This window comes from Catharus ustulatus, unplaced genomic scaffold, assembly GCF_009819885.2.
Source record: "Catharus ustulatus isolate bCatUst1 unplaced genomic scaffold, bCatUst1.pri.v2 scaffold_73_arrow_ctg1, whole genome shotgun sequence".
In the NCBI taxonomy this organism is placed as follows: Eukaryota; Metazoa; Chordata; class Aves; order Passeriformes; family Turdidae; genus Catharus; species Catharus ustulatus.
Genome location: NW_024879543.1, coordinates 195,662 through 218,603, shown reverse-complemented (window position 1 = coordinate 218,603; position 22,942 = coordinate 195,662). Strand labels below are relative to the sequence as shown.

The following is a 22,942-nucleotide window of genomic DNA, read 5'->3' as shown; positions in this document are numbered from 1 at the left end:
ATAGGGAAGGTCTAGTGTTGAAAACAAGGCAAAAGTCTTATTTTGCTGTTCCCAAGGCAGGGTTGATCTTGAATGCCTAAGAAGCAAAGCTGAGGAGGTTAATTCTAGGACCCCATGGACAATTTGGTGTTTCCCACCAGCCAAGGCCTGCAGGCTGTTCTCATTTTGAAGCTGTGAAGGTGCTGTCCCAGCTTCTTCCCTGTCCTGGAAACTGTGCTGTCATGCTTTGCTGCTGACAGTCCCTGTGCCAAGGGCTCTGCAGGGATAATTTTAGTGCTGTTTGGATACTCAGACTCAGCCTCCAGTCCTGGTGCTGGTACTGTTGAGTGGGATTTTGGGGAGCAGAAGAGCTTATGAAGTGGTGCTTAGCTGCGTAATAACTTGCTGAGAGTCAGTGCTCAAATCTCCAGCAGATAAGTTTTTGTACCCAGCAACATCCTAATTGTTTGTGAATAAGGTCCCTAGTCTAATTGCTGTGACTAGAGCTGCACTGAACTTGCACATTAGTGACCTTTTTTGTCACCAGACAGATGGGGCAGAATAGGACAAAATATGTCTGATCAATGTTATGTGACAAAACTGATCTGAGAAAGCTGTGGTTGAACATAGCTGTCATCATGGAGGTTGTTTACCTTATGAGATAATTACAGGAGTTACAAATGGAGAGAAGCTATGGAAGTCATTTTGTCCCTTCCCTGGCAACACAGTGCTCCTGTATCACTCTTTCCTGGCTCTCTGCCATGTCCACAAGCACTTAGCCATGGGATATTACTTAGCTAAAATTAATTCTCAACTTTATCCAATCCTTCTGAACGAGGATAAACAACATTTAGCTTTCTAATAGTTTTGGAAATAGATGGACTCTGATATCATATAGGATGGAGATAATCTGGTATAAAAAAAGGAGGGAGTTCTGCCATTGCAAATGATGGAGGGAATGTGGCACCATAGCACAAAGAAAGAGTCTGGAATCACAGAGCTTGGAGGTAATCTCACATCACAGACGAAATAGGGAGTCTGGCTTCTTAGAGGGTGGAGGCAGAGAGGATGGAGACAGCCTAGCATTGTTGAGGAAGGGAGAAATGATGCTGTCCCCACAGAGGAGAGGATTTCTGTCATCCTGGATGTTCAAGAGAGTGTGGCATCATAGAGGAGGAAGAGAGTCTGGCATCATAAAAGTAGCAGGAATTCTGGAATCACTGAGAAAGAAGGAGTCTCATCATAGAGGTAACAGGGGGGGCTGGCATCTTAAAAGACATGGAAATTATAGAGTGAAATTGGAGTGCTTTTTGTTTTGCGCACACATTCCTGGAGACAGAAGAATAATACCACTCAGTGGGAAACTCAGCTACTATTTTGTTTTAAAAAACCCCACGTGCAATCGTTTCCTGCAGGTGATGGTGATCAATGGTTTTTTAAAGGCTCTCTTCCTGAAAGGGATTGAGTGTCAATCCAGCTGGCTCTGCTGTAAGTTCCTGCCTAAATTTAGGGGCGCGAGCAGGTGAAGAAGAGGGTTGCCAGCAAGGCCAGAGCTGTGCTCTAGGGGTCTGGGATGCAGCCCTGCAGCCTGGGAAGTGGAGTGGGCACAGAGGCTGTTTGAATCCATGAAGACACAGACAAAGACAATCACTCACCTTGTGTTCATGCCCCATCTTTGCACAGCTGATGTCCTGTGGGACTCAGGACTCTGCAGTGTTTTTGGATAGACAGGAGGGGCTGTTCATAGCCATTGAAAAGCAAGGAGCCAGGGGAAGTTTTTGTTCTCTCTCTGCCCTGCCTTTCCTATTTCACCTGTTAATTCTTTGTCTTTCCTGCTCCTAACACAGTGAAACAAAACTGGTTTTCTTTTTCTTTCTAGGGGTTTTATCTCTCTTATTCTCACGAATTAGCACAATGCTGCAAAATCTGGACTGCAAATCAAGCAGGGATTGGACTTTGTAAATGGGAAATTAGATCTGTTTTGCTTTTAAAAAGGATAACTCTGACCTAAAAAAATGCTTAGATAAAATTCTCTGAGACCAGTGCTATTAGTAGACAATAATTTCAACTTTCCAGAGTGGTCTTCATCCCAAATATGGGCTTAATGAAAAATACAGATAAAGAATTTTATAAATATATTTTAAATCATATATTAATTTCTTAATTTTTAACTGGTGCTTAAGCAAAACTAGCTCAACTGCTTTAGCATTAGATTTTCCAATAACTTTTTAATTAACACCTTTACCATGGAGTATTATTTAGCATGAACTGCCATTACAGAACATCAATTTAATTCTTCCACTATTTGCTTTCAATACACAAACACAGATGACACGTGACAGAGTAAGTTTTATTAACGCAGTTTAATAAACAGATTTCTCATTTGTTGTTTCTCTTCAGGCTGGCTTGACTGAAGGATGGTGCCCATGCAGGCAACCAAAAGTTGAGCTCAGCTTCATGCTGCAATGAAGAAGTCTCCCAAGCTTGTGCTGAGCTGTCAGTGCTTCAGTGGCAGGCTTGCCTGGCTGCCAAGCTTTGTGCTTTGCAGTCCCTCAGGACTCTTTCGATGGAGGGGAGATGAAGAGATCTGAATGCATTGGTTGACCAGATGTTGATACAGCTGATTCTACTGAAGAAGATACAGGGAGCAGGGAAATGTTGGTATTCTCCTTTAGGACTGTGCTGTTTTTTCTGGGATAGAGTTAATATTCTTCATAGTAGCTAGTATGAGGCTTTGTTTTAGATTTCTGCTGGAAACTGTTAAGAACACAGGGATATTGCAGTTCTTGCTGTTATTATAGGAATTTCAAATTTCACCTGATTTTTTAAAAACATTTGCAGCTGACTTTTAAGGCTTTTTACTCTTTAATGGGCTATTGGTTAAATTTCTGCTATTTGCTGTAGTCAGTCAATGAGTCATACACAGTTTTATAGCTGTGTTTGCCTCTTGTTGTACTTGTACCACTTTGTTTTGATCTCCCTGACCAAGTGGTTTTGATGTGCCTTAGTTTAGGGAGTGGCTGTACTTGGCATTCTGCTGCTTGTTCCAGTTTTCTTTACTGGTAGAAGTGAAAGAGACTGGCCACCACCCATTTGGAATTTTAAAATTACTATAGGCTGCTGAATTTAAAAAGTAACAATTGAAGGAGTACTGCTGGCACAGAATGAGCTGCTTTGATTCATATGCCACCAATTTGCCGAGTAGAAGGTTTCCAGGCATCACAAAGATGAAGTTCAAGGGAGCTGGGGGACACAACACGCAGCCCTGCAATTGCTTAGGAAAAGAACTTGAAATTTATGATAGAACTTCATAAATTTATAGAATTTATATAAGAGATTTTATAACACAACAGAGTAATCCATGTAATCATGTATAAGTATTTTTGAGGGGCTGCAGAAGCAGACTGGTTTGCTGTTTCCATCATATTGATACTTTAGCTAGTTGCTTATTGAAACTAAAAAGGAATTTATTTTTCTTTGGGCTATAACTTAACCCAGGAGGCAGTGGTGCGTGTGTGTCCTACTCACTGTGACTCAGAGTGAAAACATCACCACATTTGGAGACCAAAACCACAGTTTCCTCAGGTGAGACTGGTAAAGACTACACTAATTCCCTTCTCGTTTTCTGTAGTAAAATGGAGTGTGGCTAGCCTAGGTTATTCTGTGCATTAAATCATACGTGTTACAGACACCCAGGACCCTGGCAATGTTCTTGAGATCTCCCAACCCCCTTCACATCCATTCCTTATAGACTGGTGGCTTTAATATTTTACTAAAGCTGGCTCTTGGTTACCAGCGCTGTTTTGGTGTGGTGGGTTGGCCCTGGCTGGATTCCAGGCACCCACCAAAGCCCCTCTCTCACTGCCCTCCACAGCTGGGCAGGGGAAAGAAAACACAACCAAGGGTTCATGAGTCGAGATAAGGACTGGGAGAGAGATCTCCCATCAAATATTGTCGTTGGTAAAACAGTCTTGAAGCAGAGATATTAACTGAATTTATTACACTGACACAATCAGAATAATGAGAAGCAAAATAAAGTCTTTGAAACATCTTCCCCCAGCTCTACCTCCTCCCTCACTGGTGTGGGGAGACAGGGAATGGGATCTGGAACACTTAGCATCACAGACCTATTCCTACACTGATGCAAGCAGCAAAAAGGTGACTGTGAAAGTCCAGATTCCCTCTGCTCTCAAAACATGATGATCTTTTTTTGTAATTGTCCAATTGTATGATTTTCAAAAGGAAAACTACTGATCAACAGAAACTTTCTGAAAAGCTTTGAGGCAGGCACAGATGCAGAAGAAGGGTCTGACAAAGGAAAAAGATGCTAATGCATAAGGCTTGTCAGCTGTTGCTGATATGCAGAACAGAAGTACAGTAATTTCACGACTATAAGGCGCACCCTTTTGACTAAAATTTTCCCTGGAACCCGGAATTGCGCCTTATAGTCCGGTGCGCCTTATCTGATGGACAAAGTTCAAAAAAATTGCCTACCCGGAAGTGCGAGCTGCGAGCCACGGGGGGAGCCGGCAGGGCCATGGCTGCCAGGTGGAGGTGGGGCGGAGCAGGGGCGGGCACGCCCCGGCCCTGTGGAGGCGGAGCCGCCCCTCCAGAGGCACGCCCGGGCCCCGTGCAGGCGGAGCCGCCCCTACACAGGCACACCCTGGCCCCGTGCAGGCGGGATGGCCCCTCTAGAAGCACCCCCCGGCCCCGTGCAGGCAAAGCCGCCCCTCCACAGGCACCCCCCGGCCCCGTGCAAGCGGAGCCGCCCCTCCAAAGGCACCCCCCGGCCCCGTGGAGGCGGCACGGCCCCTACAGAGGCACGCCCGGGCCTCGTGGAGGCAGCACAGCCCCTCCACAGGCACCCTCCAGCCCCGTGGAGGCGGAGCCGCCCCTCCAGAGGCACCCCCCAGCCCCATGCAAGCGGGACGGCCCCTCCAGAGGCACGCCCGGGCCCCGTGCAGGCGAAGCCGCGCGTCCAGAGGCACCCCCCGGCCCCGTGCAGGCGGAGCCGCCCCTCCACAGGCACCCCCTGGCCCCGTGCAGGCAGCACGGAGGGGTGGCGGCCATAGCCCGGCCCCGGAAAGGCAGCACGGAGGGGCGGCGGCCATAGCCCGGCCCCGGAGAGGCAGCACGGAGGGCTGGCGGCCATAGCCCGGCCCCGGAGAGGCAGCACGGAGGGGTGGCGGCCATAGCCCGGCCCCGGAGAGGCAGCACGGAGGGGTGGCGGCCATGCCCCGGCCCCGCCGGATGCAGGCGGGCCTGGGGCCCCGCGGCACCGCCCCTGCCAGGTACAGGCGGGCCCGGGGGCCAATGACTGCCGGGTTGAGGCGGGGCCTCGGCCAGCAACCGCGCGGAGGGAGCTGGGGGCGGAGCCTCGCTGCAAAAAAAAAGTGCGCCCTATAGTCCGGTGCGCCTTATCTGATCTACAAAGTTGCGAATTTTGCCAACTCCCGGCGGGTGCGCCTTATAGTCCGGTGCGCCTTATGGTTGTGAAATTACTGTAATTACCTCTCCATGAATAGTTAAATTTGAGGAGTTAAGAAGTGACTCTGTTCCACAGCCAGTTTAGCAAAATAACTGCATCCTGTGGCCTTTGCCATGAATTTGGAAATTTTATCTGAATTTGAAAAGCTGGTTCCGTAGTTCTAGTCAAGCTGTGCAAATACTCTGAGCACATTTAATATATGCAAATTAAATTAATATTGAATCACCGTGTCTCTGCGGTAATGAATAATACAGAAAGAGCAAAAGGGATGCACAGCAAAAGGAAGTGATTCAGCTGTCAGACTGTGTGCATGAATATTTCTCCAAACTCTTTGAATGGGGAGATTACAAAAGTACTGTTTTTAAAATGGTGTCTTTATTGTTTCTCTCCCTCATCCTGCACTGCTCCAGCTTTAGATTTAATGTTAAAACTTGATAATTTAGTTTCCTAAAATTAGCCTGCCAGGATATGCCTTACATTTTGCCATTTTGTGAATACTTCTTTACACATTCCAGGCCATAAAAATCAGTCCCCAAACTTGCACTGTAAAGCAAATATTGCTCCTTCCTTGGGCAGATGAATTACTAATCAAGGTTGGATTATTTTGGTGCAGGAAGTTCCAAAGAGTTCAGTTTTGCAGCAAGGATTGTAATGTTATATCTCCAAGGTCTTAAAGCAGACAGGCAGTTATAAAACTGAGGAATTATAAATGCTGTAATGCTGTCAAATTCCAGGTTAAGGGGAAGTGTGGCATTTCAGAAGGACACATCTCGGGTCCCTCAAAGTTTGTTGCCCAGGTCAAGTTGGCTGCTGGGTGGGGGCTGCAGCTCTGCTCAGATTGCTGTCAGTAATAAAAAGTGGCTCAGTGTTTGTTTTGGGTTTCTCTCAAGCTTTATTTTCTTTTCTGTTTTTTTTTTTTTTTTAAAACCAGTGGCACCAACATTGACACTCATGCTGCTGAGGACTTTTAATAGAAGTGGGTAAAGAGACAAGACCATGAATAAAAATCAGTCCCTTTTGCTGCTTCTTAGAGAAAGCACATTAAACTTGTGGTGAATGAAAAAAAAGCAAGTTGTGTCTAGGATAATTAAAAAAAAAAATTTATCTTATCAATATTTTGCACAAGTTGGGATGGAATTATTGAAGTGTGCAAATGCTGTTTTAACTGAAGGGCCTCAATAATCAAACACTGAGAGAATTCTTTCTCTAGTGACTTATTTTTGGTGTTATTCTCTGTTTTAGACAAAAACTGACAAAAATCCCCCCCTAGATAAGAACAAAAACCATTTCAATAAATCAAGGTGTTTAGTTTAAAAATGTTAATTAGTAGAAGGACATGCTGTGTAGTAGAAACATTTATTATTGAAGGAAAAACGAGCGTCTTGTATTTCAGCACACAGAAAGGGGAAAAATGGGGCTCTATTGTTTCTTTATTCTATTTCCCACTTTCTGCCTCCATATTGTCCCTTGTCCAACATAAACCCTGTCCCGTCTCACGTTGTCTTCTCTCTGCCTGAGCTTGAACAGTATTTCCTCTTCAATCTTATCAAGTATGAAATGGGTTTTTTAAAATATTATCCTACAGCAGTAACTGTAGTCTGCCATAGGAAACAAACCCCAAACCTGAGCAGAACCACCAGCCTTGGTACCAGGAGTCACTTTTTGCTTTCCAATTATTTATCAGGTGACCAATGTACAGTAAAAGGCGCATCCTTTTGACTAAAATTTTGGTCTGAACCCAGAAGTGCGCCTTATACTCCACTGTGCCTAATATAATGTACAAAGTTGCAAAATTTGCCAACCCGGAAGTGTGAGCCAGGGGAGCCGGTGGGGGGAGCCAGTGACAGCACCGCCGAGCAGTTTGGGCTCCTAGCATCACTGCACGGCACGGGCTCCCGGCAAAGTCGCACAGCAGAGTTGCCCAACCCTGTGGTGCAGCAGGGGCACCTGGCACAGCGATGCGGCACGGGCACTCGGCAAAGCAGCAGGACACGGGCGCCCAGCACAGTCACACAGCACAGTTGCCCAGCACTGTGGCGCGGGTGACTGGCACCGTGGCACGGCAGAATTGCCCAGCAACGTGGGGCAGAACGTGTTTCCGGCAGTGCAGTGTGACACAGGTTCCCAGCACCACTGTGCGGCTCGGGCGCCCGGCACCAGTGGCAGCCCCGAGCGTCATTGAGCCCGCCCAACCCCAAACCAAGCCAGCACACCCTGTAATTACACGATTCTGTTACTATTTTGTTACTTTGTTGCATGTGGCATGGCTCCTCGCTGCAAAAAAAAAGTGCGCCTTATAGTCCAGTGCACCTTATATAATGTACAAAGTTGCGAAATTTGCCGACTCCTGGAGGTGCGCCTTATAATCCTGTGCGCCTTATGGTCGTGAAATTACTGTACATAAAGGAAGTGTTTATGAAAATATATACAGTCCAAATTTATGCTGGAATGATTGGTGTGACAGTAATTGGCAAGGGGCTTGTATGGAAGTGGTAGCTCCCCTGAAAAAACAGCAGATGCCTCAGAGTGTTTTATTTAAATGGGTAAGAGATAATATATGAGGGAAGAAGAGCTGAAATGAACTGTTTCATCTGCTAGCAGAGATTGTCAGAGGAGCTGTTTTCTCTCTGGAGGGGCAGAGACAAGTAGTTCAGGTTTTTGTGGCGATGCCTTGGCCATTGTCAGCAAGAACAGAATTAATTCCAATGGTTCTGGCACATTTCCCTTTAATGAGCTTCCTAACATTCACCTTCTGTTCAGGAACAACCACACCAAAAACTCTTGGTATGCAATCATCAAATTGCATGGAAATTTCTGTTCTATGAGGACATTCTGTGTATTCCAAAGGTGACACTGAAAAACAAAATAGAATCTAAAACCTTCCACATTTTCTCTTGGATTTTGAAAGTTTTCTGCACACTGTGTTGTCAGTAAAAGAAAAGTATGAGCCCAGGTCTTGCGGAGATTGGTCCTTCCCATGGGAGCACAAAGGCTTTGAAAGCTCAGCTTTGCAGAGTGCCCATTTGTCATTACAGGTGTCAGGCTGATGCACTTCTCTGTGCAAAATCTCCCTGCTCAGATGTGCTGGGAGTCCATCCATTTCAGCAGGAAATGCTATAACATTTTCCTGACTGACACAAAATGTCTGAGCACAAGGCATCTGCACACACCAAGGAAGGCAGTGCTGGTGCTGCCTCTGGCTTTAACCTCTCCTGAATTTGGGAGATGGGTCTGGACCCATTTCTGGCATGGGGTAGAGGGAGAAAATCAACAATTCATTCAGGCCTGGCATGTCACAGAAACTCTGCTGCTTCCTGGTCTTGGGCATGGCATAGCATCATGTGTCCTTAATAAATAAGATGGCAGGCAAATGGTCTTTGAGACTTTAAAAGCCAAAGTGAAAAATTCAAATTTCTAGGTATTTTTTTTTATTTGCCTTTTTCTGAATAGTAAAATATCTTTTTTTTAAATTTGTTTCCCCCCAAGCAGGGAAAATATTTCCTTTTCCCTGGAGTCTAAAAGTCTATTCCTAGGTGGGGGTCTTGCAGGACTCCAGTGGGGGGGGATCTCTTTTGGTCACCTGAGCATCAGCATCAGACCTGGAGACAGCCTTCTCATTGCAGAGCTGCTCATGTGTCAGAGTATGAGGGGCTTGAGGCACTTTTCCTTTCTCAGGCTTTGAGGTCAGTTTGTATAGGAGGAAAACCATTTCTTTCCATGTGCTTCCACCACCTGCTCATCAAGCCCTCTCTGAGCCTCTTGCTCCAGCTGAATTCAAGGAACCAGGAAACCCCATGGGGTGGGTGCTGCCTTTCCAGGGAGATGGTGGTGGGACATTTTATGTCTCACACATCCACTCTGTGACAGTTGAGGGGAAATGTGTGGGGCATGCAGTGCTGATCTGGCTGCTGAGGAGCCTTGGCTTTGAGCTGGTAATGGTCAGGAGACCTTGTTTTGACACTCTCCTCATTTAGGTGGAATGGAAAATGCTCTTGGATTTGATTATTTATTTTGTGGATTATACATAACATGAATGGAAAAGCAGTGAGATCCCAGGAGAACCCTCTTTCATGATGATTAAAGCAAAATAGACAAAATTTGAGGTGCTCTGTTACTTTTTTTCCTTTCAGCTACCTAAGTATAGCTCCACTTGAAAGGATTGCGTGATATGAGGGCAAACAACAAATTCTTTCTTTCAGAAATGGAGGAAGATACTTCTTTATTTATATAGTTGGGGCCAGATTAATTTCTTTGATCATGAATCGCAGCTTGTCTATTACCAGCATTATTTCATACTTCATCTTTTCGCATGTAGTTTCTTTTCCTTTTGATCTCGCTCTGTTACTTCTGCCAGTTGTGCTACGTGAGGAGAATAAGCAAACTTAAGACCTGGATTGGCACTGGAAAAATACACTCCTCTAGCTGGTAAATTGCTCTTGTTGGATGCCTTGCAACTTTGACCAGGAAGCAAAAGCTTGGTGGTTGTCCTGGACAGTAAAATGAAGAGTTTGTCTGGCATCCATCTGGCACCGTCTGCAGAGCATGACCCTTGCCCTCGGCTGCTTGTTCTCTAGTGCAAACCAGGCACACAAACCTGCAGTTTCTAAGCTCTCAGGAACAAATTCCAGGGAACACTGGTGAACTCAGTGGCCTTTTTTCCATCAGGAGCTCTGGAAAGCTGGAGGCTGCAGTGTAGGTATTCTTTTAACTTAGAGGCTAGGGCAAAAATCTTGAATGCACCCTTTGTGAAACCCCAGGGCCAAGAAGCTACAGAGACTCCTCCTCCTCCGTGCTGCTGTAGTAGGTAAACCAAAATATACTGATGTTATATTGTTTTCCTATTTTTTTACATCTGTGACTGGCTGCATTGCTGATTCAGATCCCATCTTTTAGCTGTAGAAAGCTCCTCCTTCCTAACTTTTTTTCAATAAAGATGAGTTCCAGGACACAGAGCTACAAATACTTGCCAGCTGAATATGTAAGGGTACTGAACACATTGATTTTTAGAATTTTAAACCTCTTTTTTGTTTCCGCCTTTCTTTTAACCTCAAAATCAGTGAGAGTCCTGTCTGGAGAGGACTTCTTTCCTTCCTACCCCATTCCATTTCACCTCTGTTAGTGACATCAGTAATTTCATTCTACCAAAGAGTCTTGGTTATGCCCAGCTCATTGAAATGCAGCAATTACCCTGTGTCTGTTGTGAACTACTATGTCCCTCTGCCTCTAAGCTGTGTGATGCCCCATGGCTGCTGGGGATCTTGTGTGACAATATTTTGTAACACAATATTGGGAAAACACTGACCGTCATTGCAGCTGCAGGTGACCCTGAGGAGGCACCAGACTGTGGCCAAAGTAGTCCAAATGTCCTTGTGGGAAGCCTTGAAGAAATTTTCTCACTGGTATTTGGCCCTTTTTTGTCTTCAAACTCCAGTTTAGGCTTAGCTTCCAAATAACTTATTCCCAGCTTCCTATTTTTGCAAATTTGAGAAAATTTCTGTATAGCTTGCCTGATTTTGTGCATGTTTTCACTTCATGGCTGTCTCTTCTCCCTGTGATAGTGACCTTCAAAAAGCATCTCCCACCCCGTAATGAGGATTGATGGACAGCATCAGGTCTGGGCATCACAGTGGGGGTCTGAGAAGTGGAGAGCTGTCAGGAAGAGTAAAGCAGGTTGGCACAGACAGCACCAGCCACCTGCAAGCACAAACTGGGTTTCTGAAAATAGCAGGGCAATTGAATTGAGGCTCCTCTTTAATGTGAATTTATACTTCTAGACAAAACAAGTATGGGATGACATTTCCCAACCATTCCACTGATTATCTGGCTTGGCCAGTTTTAGGATAAGTAAGTCAGTAAGTAAGTTTCAGTGAGAACTGTAGTGTTTTTAGTAAGTAAAAGGTTCAAGATGCCAGAGTAGAAGAGCAAGTTCTAGTGAAGGTTAATAAACACACTAATGTTTTCAATAGAGGATCCAGAAGCTCTTTCTTAGACACTACTTACACAAAATAGAACTTCAGTGAGAATATTGCTTACATTTTTCAGATAGAACAAGACAGATCATGTACATAGTTTATACATATTCTAGTGTGTTAAGAAATTAGAATTTTCATAGGTTGAGAGAAAGTGGTTTGAATTTGAGTGTTATCTTGTTAGAAAAACCCTATATAAAATTGTGCTTTGGGGAGAGTTAGTGCTTTGCTTTTGCTCTTTGCCTTTTGCTTTTTGCTTTTGCCATTGCTTTGCCGTGCCTGCCAGCGTCTCCAGCACCTTAGAAGAAGATAGGCGCTCCAGCAGCGTCACCAGCCTCTCAGGGACACCCAGGGATGGCTCCTGCTTTTGTTCAGGACTTTATGTTAAAACTTAGCATGGACTTTAATGACTATGACTGTACATTCAAAGACTGATGCGCTTTTACAATAAATAACCTTTTTAGCAACTACTAGCTGCTTTAATCATTTAGAGATAACCCAGTGCAAAGGGTGCGTCAAGAGTGTCAGAGGTTCTTAACCTCACACTGGACAAGCTGGAAGGGCATCAGCACTATCCTGCATGCTGACCTTCATCATCAGCTGTGCTCTGGCCTGTATGCCTGCCCCGACTACTCCCACACCCCAAGAGCTTCTTTCTGCTGGGTGAGCATATGCTCAGCTACCTTTGCTCCCAGTCCACTGACACCCATTAGCCATGGTCACACCAGCAGTGAGCTCCTGGTGTCTCTCTTACCTGCCCGTGGGTGTTCCCCAGTTCAGTAAGTGAAGATGCTCGCCTCAGCATGTAGTTGGTGCCTCTGCATTTTAAAAGTGACAGCCCAGTACAGCTACAGCATGGCAAGTAACAATCTTCCAATGCACTGGAGTGTAACAATTTTATTGCGAGTCAGGCTGAAATTAGGAGTCTTCGGGCTTCATCATCATCTTCATCTGTCTTTAAGTCCTCAGGAGACCTGCTCAGGTTGACAGCTCGCAGCACAGTTGTGGTCAAGTTCTGCTGAATTGGACTAGCTAGTTCTTGATAGCTTCATTCTTATTCTGACTCATTAATTTCTCCTTAAAAGATAATTCTGAGCTACTCTACAGCAACAATACTCTACTCTTATCTAAACAATGCTTCATTAATGGAGCTTTCTAGAGTCTATAGTCCTAACTAAAGCACAACTACAGCCAAGAAAGTCTCAAAATATTTAAATTTCCTATCTATGACACAGCTCCTGTTAAAACTCAGGGGATGGCTGAATCTCGGCCTAAGCACCATGCATCCCCTTTCCACTCCTCTCAGCTGGCTCGGCACAGAGTCCTCCTCAGGCGCAGGTGTCTCCTGTCCACTCTTCCTGCACTTGCTTGGCTGAGAGGATCAGAGCAGCCAGGCTGGAGGCAGGATGGCCTGAGGTCACAAATGGATGCTGCCCAGAGGAAAAACACAAAACAAAGGGACCCTTACTTTGCAAGACCACAGGCTCAGGCAGGATTCCGCTGGCTCCCAGCAAGATGCACAAAGAGGATTGAGGGCACCATCTGCCCCTCTGCCTTCCTGTGCCGCACCTGCCTCAGCCAGGCCCACGTGGCCCACCCTCCTCTCCCTGCCTTCATGTGGGTCTCCTCAGCTCACGGGCCTTTGTGCCGCTTTGCTTTTTCTTACCTGCAGGAGTTCCTGGGCAGACCAGCGCCTGTCCTCGTCTGCCTGCAGGCAGCACCGGAGGAAGTCGCGCAGGAGAGGCGAGTGGTGCCTGGGGTTCTGCAGCTTTGGGGGCCCATTCCTTTCGATCAGTTCTAACACCTACAGCAAATGGAAGAGGACGTTCCAGCTGCTCCTTCGCTAGCCACAACAGCTCTCCCGCTTTTGAAGCTGCACCTTACCCTCAGACGGGCTTCCCTCTGGTAAGGAGCTTCCCCTTCCACGATTTCCAGCCCCACGATCCCCAGCGACCAGATGTCCACTTTGGGGCCGTAGGCTTCGCCTCTCACCACTTCTGGCACCATCCAGCTGGGAGTGCCCACCCTGGAGCTGCGCTTGCTGCGCTCAGGGCTGAGCTGAGCACAGAGGCCAAAGTCAGCTGAGGAGAAAAACAGACCCTGTCAAAGTCAGCTGCCCCTGCCCAACCTGGCACAAGCATTGCCCAGCCCAAGCCTGACGACACCACGGTGCAACTGGCTGGAAAGGCAACTGTGCTCGGCTTCTGTGGGGCCAGAGACAGCAAAACAAGGCATTGGCCTCTTCAAAAACACCCTCACCCTTCACACACACTGGCCCAGCAGCACCTCTGACAACTGGCACTCACCCAAAAGCAGCCCCAGAAAATGTGCTGGGAACGCTGCACCGGCCCAGGGATATCCACCCAGTTTCACAGATCCGTCCAGGCCCACGAGAATGTTGCTGCTTTTGACGTCTCTGTGGATGACTTGGCGGTAATGAAGGAAATGCAGTCCTTGCAGGCACTGAGAGAGAAAGGACCGAGGGAAAGGTCAAAGTTGTGGGGCTGATTACATCCCATAGGAAAGAAAAGGGCTTAACGAGATTGACAGCTTTCTCCTGGAATTGTGAGGCAGGGCACAGCATCACAGTGAGAAAAGAGAAAGGGAAAGAGCGTGCTGCTTCAACACTCTAAGAAGGCTGCTGTCTTTTTGAAAGGCATCTGAGTTTCCTAAAGCCCTTCCTGCTTTCAGTAAGAATCACATGAATTTTGGCTGGGAGGCGTCATGGCAGAGATTTTCTTGATAGCCTTGTGGCAGCAGAGGAGGAAGCAGCACATTAGACATGTTCCAGAATCCAGTGCCATCTGGGTTGAAATGTTCTCCTTTGAGGCTGAGGACATCTCCATTGCCCTTAGCTTGAAAATTGGCAATTTGTATGCCTGCTTAGGGCGGCAAGGAATGCAGGACAGTCATATGGACTGCATGCAAAGATTGAGAGGAAAAGCTGACAAGACAAAACAGGTGAAACCAAGCAAGCGAGCAAGCATGAGCGCCAGAGGACAGACAGATGGAAGTGTGCAAGAATAGAGCCCAGGGAGTGAAGGGACACGGGCAGGCAGTTCATTTCAGATGCTCTTTCTTCCTCTCCATGTTGTGACAGCAGCTCCAAAAGAAAGCTGCGAGCAAGAAACCTCTGCCGTTCCTACCCACCAGTTGACAAGGACCATGCTGGGCAGGCCAGGGGAAGCACAAGCAGGATCCCTCACCTCCCGAGAGACAGCACCGACCTGTCCTTCCTCCAGGTACACTGCCCTGAGCACATCTGACAAGGTGCCACCATCCATGAACTCCATTGCCAGCCAGAGTTCCCCATCAACCAGGTAGCTGGAAGAAGAAAAGCAGAGCATGGTGAGAGACGAGTGGGCACAGCTCAGTCACCCCAGGGCCTGAGGCAAGCTTTTGCAACTGCTCTCCAAGCTACAGGTGCCAGAAGAGATAATTGCACAATAAGTGCCACCTCCCCCCTAGGCCCCATAGATGACTACAGAAATCATCAACAGCTCCCTTTTCTGCCAGTGACCAAAGGGCTTGGTCACTTCTGGCTTGCACTCTCTAAAGGAACAGTGACATGACACCAGCCCAACCTGTCTAAGAAGGTAACAATATTGGCATTCCTGTTGTCCCTCATGGCCAGGATTTCATTGACAGCCAGCTCCTCGGACATCCCCTCTTGAAGGCTCATTTTCTTGATGGCCACCTAAAAGGACACTCACTTGAAGACCACTAACTTGAGTAATCGCTCCTTGGCCCAGATCTCAGGGAGCACAGAGTGAGTGCTGGAGCAGTGATGCAACAAGGTGTGCCAAACCGCCTTTGGACTACACAGCAGAACTTAGGAGAAGCACCGCAGCCCGTCCAAAATGCATTCTGCACTCTGAGCCAAGACTGTGCTTCAGAGCAACAGCCTCTGCTGCAGCCATGGAGCGGCCAGCCAAAGCTCCGGGCTGAGCTCAGAGCAGTGGGGAAAGCGCTGCAGAGCTGCCAGACCTGCTGGGGATGTTGACACTTTACCTGTTGTCCTGTGCTGGCATCCAGGGCGTTATGAACAGCTCCAAATCCCCTAGAAAGAAAAGGCAGCAGAGAAAGCCCTTTAGTCCCTGGCAGTGAAAGCAGGCCCAGGCAGGAGATGTGCCCAGGGTGCCTGGACTGTTTAGAAAATGCCTGGCTGCAGCGTCTCTTCAGCCACTATCCCACCAGCTTCTGCCATTCAAGGCAGGGGGTGCAAGAGAAAACTGAGCTGCAACATGAAGACCAAGGGCTGCTGCAAATCTCCAAGGCACACGCCCAGTCAGGTCAGCTCCAAATCTAAGGGGGCTTTGTCCGTGTGTGGGTGTGCATGCATGTGCACGTAAAAAAGTGGAGAAAAATGATATTCAAAACACTGTGGTTGAGAATCTGACAATTCTTGGGTGCTAAGGTGTTCTTTTAGGCCATAAAGCTGCAGAGGCAGGAGATCTTCCAGGTCCTGCTCCTTGCCACAAGCAGGACACTGCCAGTGCCAAGTTGTCTTTGATGGTGCCTTCGGATTGCTCTGACTCAGCAGTCCTGAGTGATGGCAGGAGACCAAGCCATGGTCTGGTGGTATTTGGAGCTTGCCTGACTTCACGCTTGATATTGCAGCAGCCAAAGACTCAGCCCATGGTTTTGGAGAAGGAGCAGGCGTCACTCTTACCCTCGTCCAAGTTCTTCAAATGCCGTGTATTTCTTGGTTGGCTGGCCCACACTCACAATGCTCCCTGAAAGACAAAAGCAGTGCAGAGCACTCACTTCCAAACAGAGAGGCCACTCCACAGATGATCCCAAATGCAGCCCCACTGTCACCAGCTCTGGGCCCTTTGCAGTCACTTGGCTTCCAGCTGCTGACAGCAGCAAGTGGGAGGGCAATGTTCTCCACCTTTGAGCAGCTGGCCTTTCCACAAAGGACTTTCTTTCCTTCAAGCACAGCATCTCGTGTGATAAGCCCAAATGATGGGCCTTTAAGAACCAGGCCCCCAGAGCGGAGGAAAGGCCTTTGCAGCTTCTGAATCACATCAACCCTCACTGGCAGGACCACTTAGGAGCACAAAGTGTCTGAGCCAGAGGAGGAGTAAAAACCACAGCCAGAAAACAGCCGGGGCCAGAGAGCTGCCTGGGGCCTGGTCACTCACTAGGGGCCAGCATTCTGCTCAAGCACAAACAATGATCTCTGCTTTTGTCTTTGGCACAGAAGGCAGTGCAGGCAGAGCCAAGGCAGTGCCAGCTGCCCTCAGAGGCAGCAGGAGCAGCCTGAGCGATCTCTCGCTGCCTCAGAGCACAGCCACAGGTGCTGCAGGGAGGCCCAAGTGCCTCTGAGACACTAAAGCCAGAAGGAACTGCTGCCATGGCCAACACTGAGACACAGTGCAGGCAACACAGTGCCCTGGCAGACAAGAAATACAGCAGCAGACGTACTCAGGCTCTTCAGGCTCTGCTCCTCTCTCAGCTGGGGCTGCTGGGCTGGGCTGCTGGACGATGTGCTGGCAGCTGGGGGAGTGCCGGCTGCGGCAGGCACTGCCGGTCCAGCAGCACGCTGCAGTGCAGAGCGTGTGTCGAGCTGCGAGAGGAAAGGATTACCTGTCAGAAGGGGGGCTGGCACAGATGCCCCGTGGAGCACATGGCAAAGGCAAGGCCTTGGGCAGCTGCTGTCAGCCAGCACCAGGCCTCTTCAGCTGGGGGCTTTTGGATGTCCCCTGCTCCAAGGCAATGGGAAAACTCCAAAGGCTACTTTGATGCAGGAGCTCTTGGCCAATTCCATGCTCCATTTTATCCACTTTTCTGCAAGATGACTGCAACAAGGTATTGATGCACTGGCAAAGATCCAGAAGGAGATCAGAGCACTGCCCCAGAGCCTTGTTGCTTTCTGACTTCTGTGCTCTGCTGGGCAATGAAATCACCCTGCAGCGGGCATCCAGGTGTCTGACCAGAAGGCCAGAGCATGTACCTTTTCTGATCTGTTTCACTGATTTCCCCTCTGTATTTCAGGTTTTAAGGAGTGGCCCTTCAGAGCTGCATTCCAGCCCTTGCAAGACCCAGCGACCTTTCCAATGCACAGCTGCCTAGGATTCTCCTCACCAAACTCTGCTGTGACTTTGCAGAAGGGAAACACAGTCTACTTTGTGCCTGAAGCTGATTAGACCATGGAGAGGAGCCAGTGTCTCCTAAGTATCCTGCAAGGCTGTGGTCTCCGGCTTTGCACCTGTCTGTGCGCTGAGCACAGGCAGCCTACACAGACACTGGGCACCAAGGGGCTCACTTCTATGCTGGGACTACTTTAATGCTGCCCATTGTCTGATCCCAAGAGACATTCTTGGGCCCTCCCAGCAACCCAGCAAAGTCATGCTTCAATGTCAAAGGTCAGAAGCCAACAGCCAGGGGTGCCTGGCTTGGCAGAAGCAGCGCTAGGCCATGGCAGGCACAGAGTCAGCCACAAGTACCAAGGGCTGGGTCATCCACAGCCTGAAGCTTGGCTCTGCACCACAAGCAGGGCCAAGCCCAGGTGCCACTCACTGGCTCTGCAGGTTCTGGCTGTGGAGGGGCTGCAGCTGGAGGCTTGATGTCCTTCTGCTCCTCTTCAGCCTCTTCCTCAACAAGAGAGGGAGCCAGAGGTGCTGAGCCTGCTGTTGAGCCCTGCAGACAGAGAGCAGTGAGAGAGAGTCTGGGAGCAGACAATCCTTTAGGAGCTGGTTTCTGTTGAGCTGGCTATGCAACCAGAGGAGGGGGAAATCATAGACTTTGATACAAGTGGCATTCTGAGTCATGAAAACCCCATGAAGATGGGTGAATGAGCTGGGACTCCATCTTTCTGAGTGTTTGGGCTGCCACCGTTGGCTTTCATCTCTTGAGAGGCTTTGCACTGGAAAATTAGGAAGGAGCCAGTGCTCCCTTTGCTACTGCTGAGGCCAAGAGCCAGTTGGGCTTTCTCTCAGCCTGCCAGGCTGACACTCTACACTCTCCTACAACAGGCCAAGCTCACGGCTTGCCCCACAATTCTTACACCAGCAACGTCACAGGTTCCTTTGCCACTCACCAAAGGACAGGTTTGCCTCCATCCACATGTGAGGTGACCTGTAGTGAGCAAAGGAAAAGAAGCCAGATGTCCTTAGAAACGTGCCTGTCTTGAGGAGTTCCACAGCCGAATTTAGTCCTAAGAGAGAGCATTTCCTTTTTCCCAACATTCCTCCAGGAGCAAGTGTTCTTTCCCATGGCCAGCAAGGGAACAACAAGGACGCTAGCCTAGGCTCTGTCTACATTTGGGCCTCTTTTGTCAGGAGGCAAATAGAAACATGGTCATGGAAATGCTGGTTTTCCCGTAACAGTCAGAGCTTCACTTCTGCCCAACTGTTCATGCAGTGTTTTCCTCTTCTCTTCCCCGCATTTTCTCGATTGCTTTGGAAATCTCACACATGAATTCCCATCAATTTGTGGAAGATGATAGCCCAGGAAAGCTTCCCCCATGGGCCCTCTTCTCTGGGGCAGCTCTCTGCTGAAGCAGCCTGGGAACAGCTCCTGGCTTCAGCAGCAAACCCTGACTGCTTTGGTGTTTCTGCTGCATGGCCAAGGTAATCGCTATCTTGGTGCACCATAAAGGGTCAAGTCAGACAGCCAAGGCCTCTCAACGGCAGAATGTCCAGCAAAAGATGCTTTCCCTCACTCCCAGAGAGAACCACAGAGTTTTTAGAAGTACAGTAATTTCACGATTATAAGCCGCACTGAGTATAAGCCGCACCTCTGGGTTTCAGCAACTTTTTGTTTTTTTGTCCATATAAAAGTCGCACCTGATTATAAGCCGCATGTTACAATACAGAGTGTGATCAAAGGTATCTATTCAATCACTATCTGTTGAGGGTGGGGGCAGTGATCCTTATCTCAACGGCAGATATTCTGCTAATGGCCCATCCATTGAAAGCAGGCGAGGCATTGTTCTTTATCTTTTCACAGCCCATCCTTCCTCCAGCGAGTCATTTTCTGCTAATGGCCCATTGAGTCCCACTGTGTGACTGATAAAATTACTGCATCCCATTGGGAGTTGCTCCAGCCAGGGGGAAGAGCCCAACATTTCTTACCAAGATAAAAACAGAGGTTTTGGGACACTAAGGGAGCCCTTTCTCCACTGGACTCCAGAGGAAAACCGGATTTCTCCCCATCATCACTGGACCTTTAGAGGGAAACTGCATCTTCTGCAGGAGCACTGCTTCAACTGAATCACATCTGTCACTGCAGGAGGATGCAGCCACCATTTAATGGGACTGCTACCAACACCCTGCCTGACAGGGTGTCAGGTTGTACTCTGACTTTGTCAGGGTTTGGAGTTTGTTTCTTTGTAGTACTGTATTTCTATTTTAATTTCCCTAGAAAAGAACTTATTTCTAATTCCCATATTTTTGTCTGAAAGCCCCTTGATCTCAAAATGATAATAATTTGGAGGGAGGGGGTTTACATTCTCCATTTCAAAGAGAGGCTCCTGCCTTTCTCAGCAGACACCTGTCCTCCAAACTAAAACAGCAACTTTTTGTTCTTTGTCCATATATAAGCCGCACCTGATTATAAGCCGCACTTCGGGTTTGGACCAAAATTTTAGTAAAAATGGTGCAGCTTATAATCGTGAAATTACTGTATACTTCAGAGAATCTCTCCTTAGAATCTGCAAATGCAGGTGCTCTTGCTTGAAGCAGCAAGCTGAGGGAATGACAGACTCCACTGCCGCACACAATCACGTGGAGGGAATGCAGCCGCTGCAGTTTAGATTGCAAATCTTCTCCGCCCGCCACCCGGTACAGGCACCCCCTTGGGAGCTGATGCTGTTGGCAGGAGACTGACCAGAGTGGTGGCATCTGAATGGTCATTTTGCTCCCAAACAAACTGGCTCACTACTTGGGCAGAAAGAGCAGAGTGAAGCACAGGCCAGGTGATGTGACCCCCAGGATAAACCTTTACTTATGCGTCAGGTGCGTCAGGTAGTAGCCAGAATAAGCAACAGAAAAAACGGTGCAAACCGCAGTACAGACTTGCTCGATCATTTTAGCACTGCCGTGTGGCTTTGCACACTGAACGCCACCCAAGGGAAGAGCCAAAACTCCTCTCGGGGTGCAGGCCGTCTGCTGAGAGCTCCTTGATCACAAGGATCCTCCTGCAGCAGTGAGCGCAAGAGCTGCTCTGGGCAGCCAGGCCTTGTGCGCCCTGGGACAACGCTGCGCTGACAGCGCTGTGACGTGGCAGTGCTGCCTTGACCTCACAATGGCAGCTGCTCTGGGTTTGTTGCTGTAGTTGTTCCCAGCAATAGAATCTGCTGTACAGCTGATGCAAAAGAAAAGCCGGGAAATTTCTCCTCAGGAATGAAGCGGCAGGAAAAATTCCTCACAGTTCATAAGCCAGTGCTCGAGGCATCCCAGGGAAGCTCAGAAAATGCACCAGCCCAGCCGGCACCCACAAAATGCAAGCAAACATGACTTTTGGTCCCCAAGGCTTGAACTAAAAGCAAATCTGCTTCTACCTTCTGGAATATTTGTTGGCTCTGAAAAGCCAAACTTCTTCAATGACATTCAGGGGACAAAAGAAGCAATGGAAATAAATTTCCAGGAGTAACTGTAGTGTGCGGTTGCTTCTTGAGCACATGGGTGAATGTTCAATTTTGCTTTGACTCACTTTGGAGCCTGACCTCCCTTTGTGTCAGGGAGGTGCTGGCTTAGCTCCTGTTGCAAAGCTCCTCTCGTCCTGCTTGCAGGTTCTCTGGCAACTTAACCTCTCAGAACATGCAGAAGGGCTGTGCGGTGATTCTTGGGCTGCTACAGTTTTGTGGTGTTGGAGCTGTGGCAGCACCCTGTGGCCCACAGCTCCGCAATGCCCTGCAGATGGCGAGCCCAAAGAAGGCCCCTTTGGAGCAGTCCAAAGCTGCACTCTCCCAGGTGTTTGCCCAGGCTGCATGCGTCCTGTAAGATTCCCTGCAGACATTGAGATAGCCAAAGGCCAGTAGAAATGACAGGGACTCTCTCTTCTCTTGCAGAGTCCCCAGTTCAACCCAGGAGCCAGCTTGAGAAAGGAAAGAGTACTGGGTGGGAGAAGTGAACAAGTGCATGCAACTCCTCTGGAAACCAACTCTGTTCACCCATGGAGTAATGAGGCCAGGCTTAGCTTGCTTTCCTGGTGACTCAGCACAGGCAGATCCTCATCTGGTGGATGTGAGGTGGGGGTCCGTTGTGACGCAGGATCCCCAGGCAGGTGTGAAGGAGAGCTGCTTGATTGTAAAAAACAGGCCTTTGGAAGCAGACAGGCCTTCATCAGTGACATACTTTTCAATCATAACAAACGTAGTTCAACCAATCACCACACACCACCGTGTGCACACGCCATGGTTTCTCTGCCTTTACTGTGGTTTGTCTACCTCAAATGCAGCTGAGTCACTTTCCCTCAGTCCTTTCTTCCTCAGATGGAGCAGCAGGCTTGAGCCATGATTTTACAAGGTTTTCCCTGTATGCAACGGGCGGGCAAGGCAGTGTCTTTGAGGAGCCTTAGGCTGGGCTCTTCACACTTCATATGCTGAGGGTAATATTTGAAAATAAATAGCATTGCAAAGGCCCAGCCCTTCCTCGTTTAAAAAAAGACTGATCGTGGCACTTGGTGCCATGATTTAGTTGATGAGAAGGTCATAGTTTATACCTCGGACTTGATAACCTCAACACTCTTTTCCAGTCTACCTCGTTCTCTGGGATTCTTTGCAGGTGTGGAATTCTAGTGCTGAAAACCTGCACTAGTTACCCAAGAGAGTTCCCTCAATTTGAAAGCGTCTGTTTTTCCCCATTTGTGAGTCGGCTCGCACCAAGAAGGCAATCTCAGGCCTTAGAGAAGGAAGAAGGACACCTTAGCAAGGCAAGCCGAGTGTAGGCCCTCGCATCCCCTGGAGCAGAGCGCCTTGGTGCCCCAAAGGTTGGAGAGAGGGAAGCGTGAGGAGGACGTGCCCTTTCAGCCCTCCTTTACTCTTGCATACCCAGTGACCGCCAGGAAAGGGGGACAAGCGGGGCCTGCTCCCTGCTCCTGCCTCGCCTGGAGGGGTGGCTGGCACTGGGGGACACCAGGGTGAGAGGGACAACATCTCTACAGGGCAGGTGGTGTGGGGCAGCTGTCAGGGGGCGTGTGGGGCAGGGAGGGGACCCTGTGTGAAGGGGGAGAGCCTTGGGCTGCTGGGAAGCAGCGCAAAGCCACGAACGGGACAACCCGTCAGGAGCACACAGCTGCAAAGGCACTGAGCGGTTCAGGCGCAGCGTGGCAAGGAAGGGAACCTACCAGGGCTCTGGAGGATTTAGAGGTCGTATTGCCAGAGCTCTGCAGTCAAGTGCAGTGTGGCAGGTTACGTGCTGCTTCATTCTTCTCTTTAGGCGAGAGAAACAGGATATCACATGGCCAAAGTGGGCAAGTCCCAACTGAGAGGGAAGTTACGAAGCAGAGACCAAATAGAGCAGGTGATGGACACACTACAAAAAGGCAGGCTTCAAAA

The 22,942-nt window shown here is 48.6% G+C and overlaps 1 protein-coding gene across 1 annotated transcript; it reads right to left on the bottom strand.

Annotated features, from left to right (window-relative positions):
- Positions 1-12,764: 12,764 nt before the first annotated feature.
- LOC117011509 (serine/threonine-protein kinase PAK 3-like) lies at positions 12,765-18,909 on the bottom strand. The gene is made up of 11 exons (XM_033086920.1): positions 18,856-18,909; positions 17,962-18,081; positions 16,867-16,903; positions 16,109-16,172; positions 15,448-15,496; positions 15,021-15,133; positions 14,643-14,760; positions 13,800-13,899; positions 13,321-13,517; positions 13,073-13,240; positions 12,765-12,866 (listed from the first exon to the last, which is right to left on the bottom strand). Exons 1-11 carry the CDS (start codon positions 18,907-18,909, stop codon positions 12,765-12,767), a joined length of 1,122 nt encoding a protein of 373 aa, XP_032942811.1.
- Positions 18,910-22,942: the final 4,033 nt, after the last annotated feature.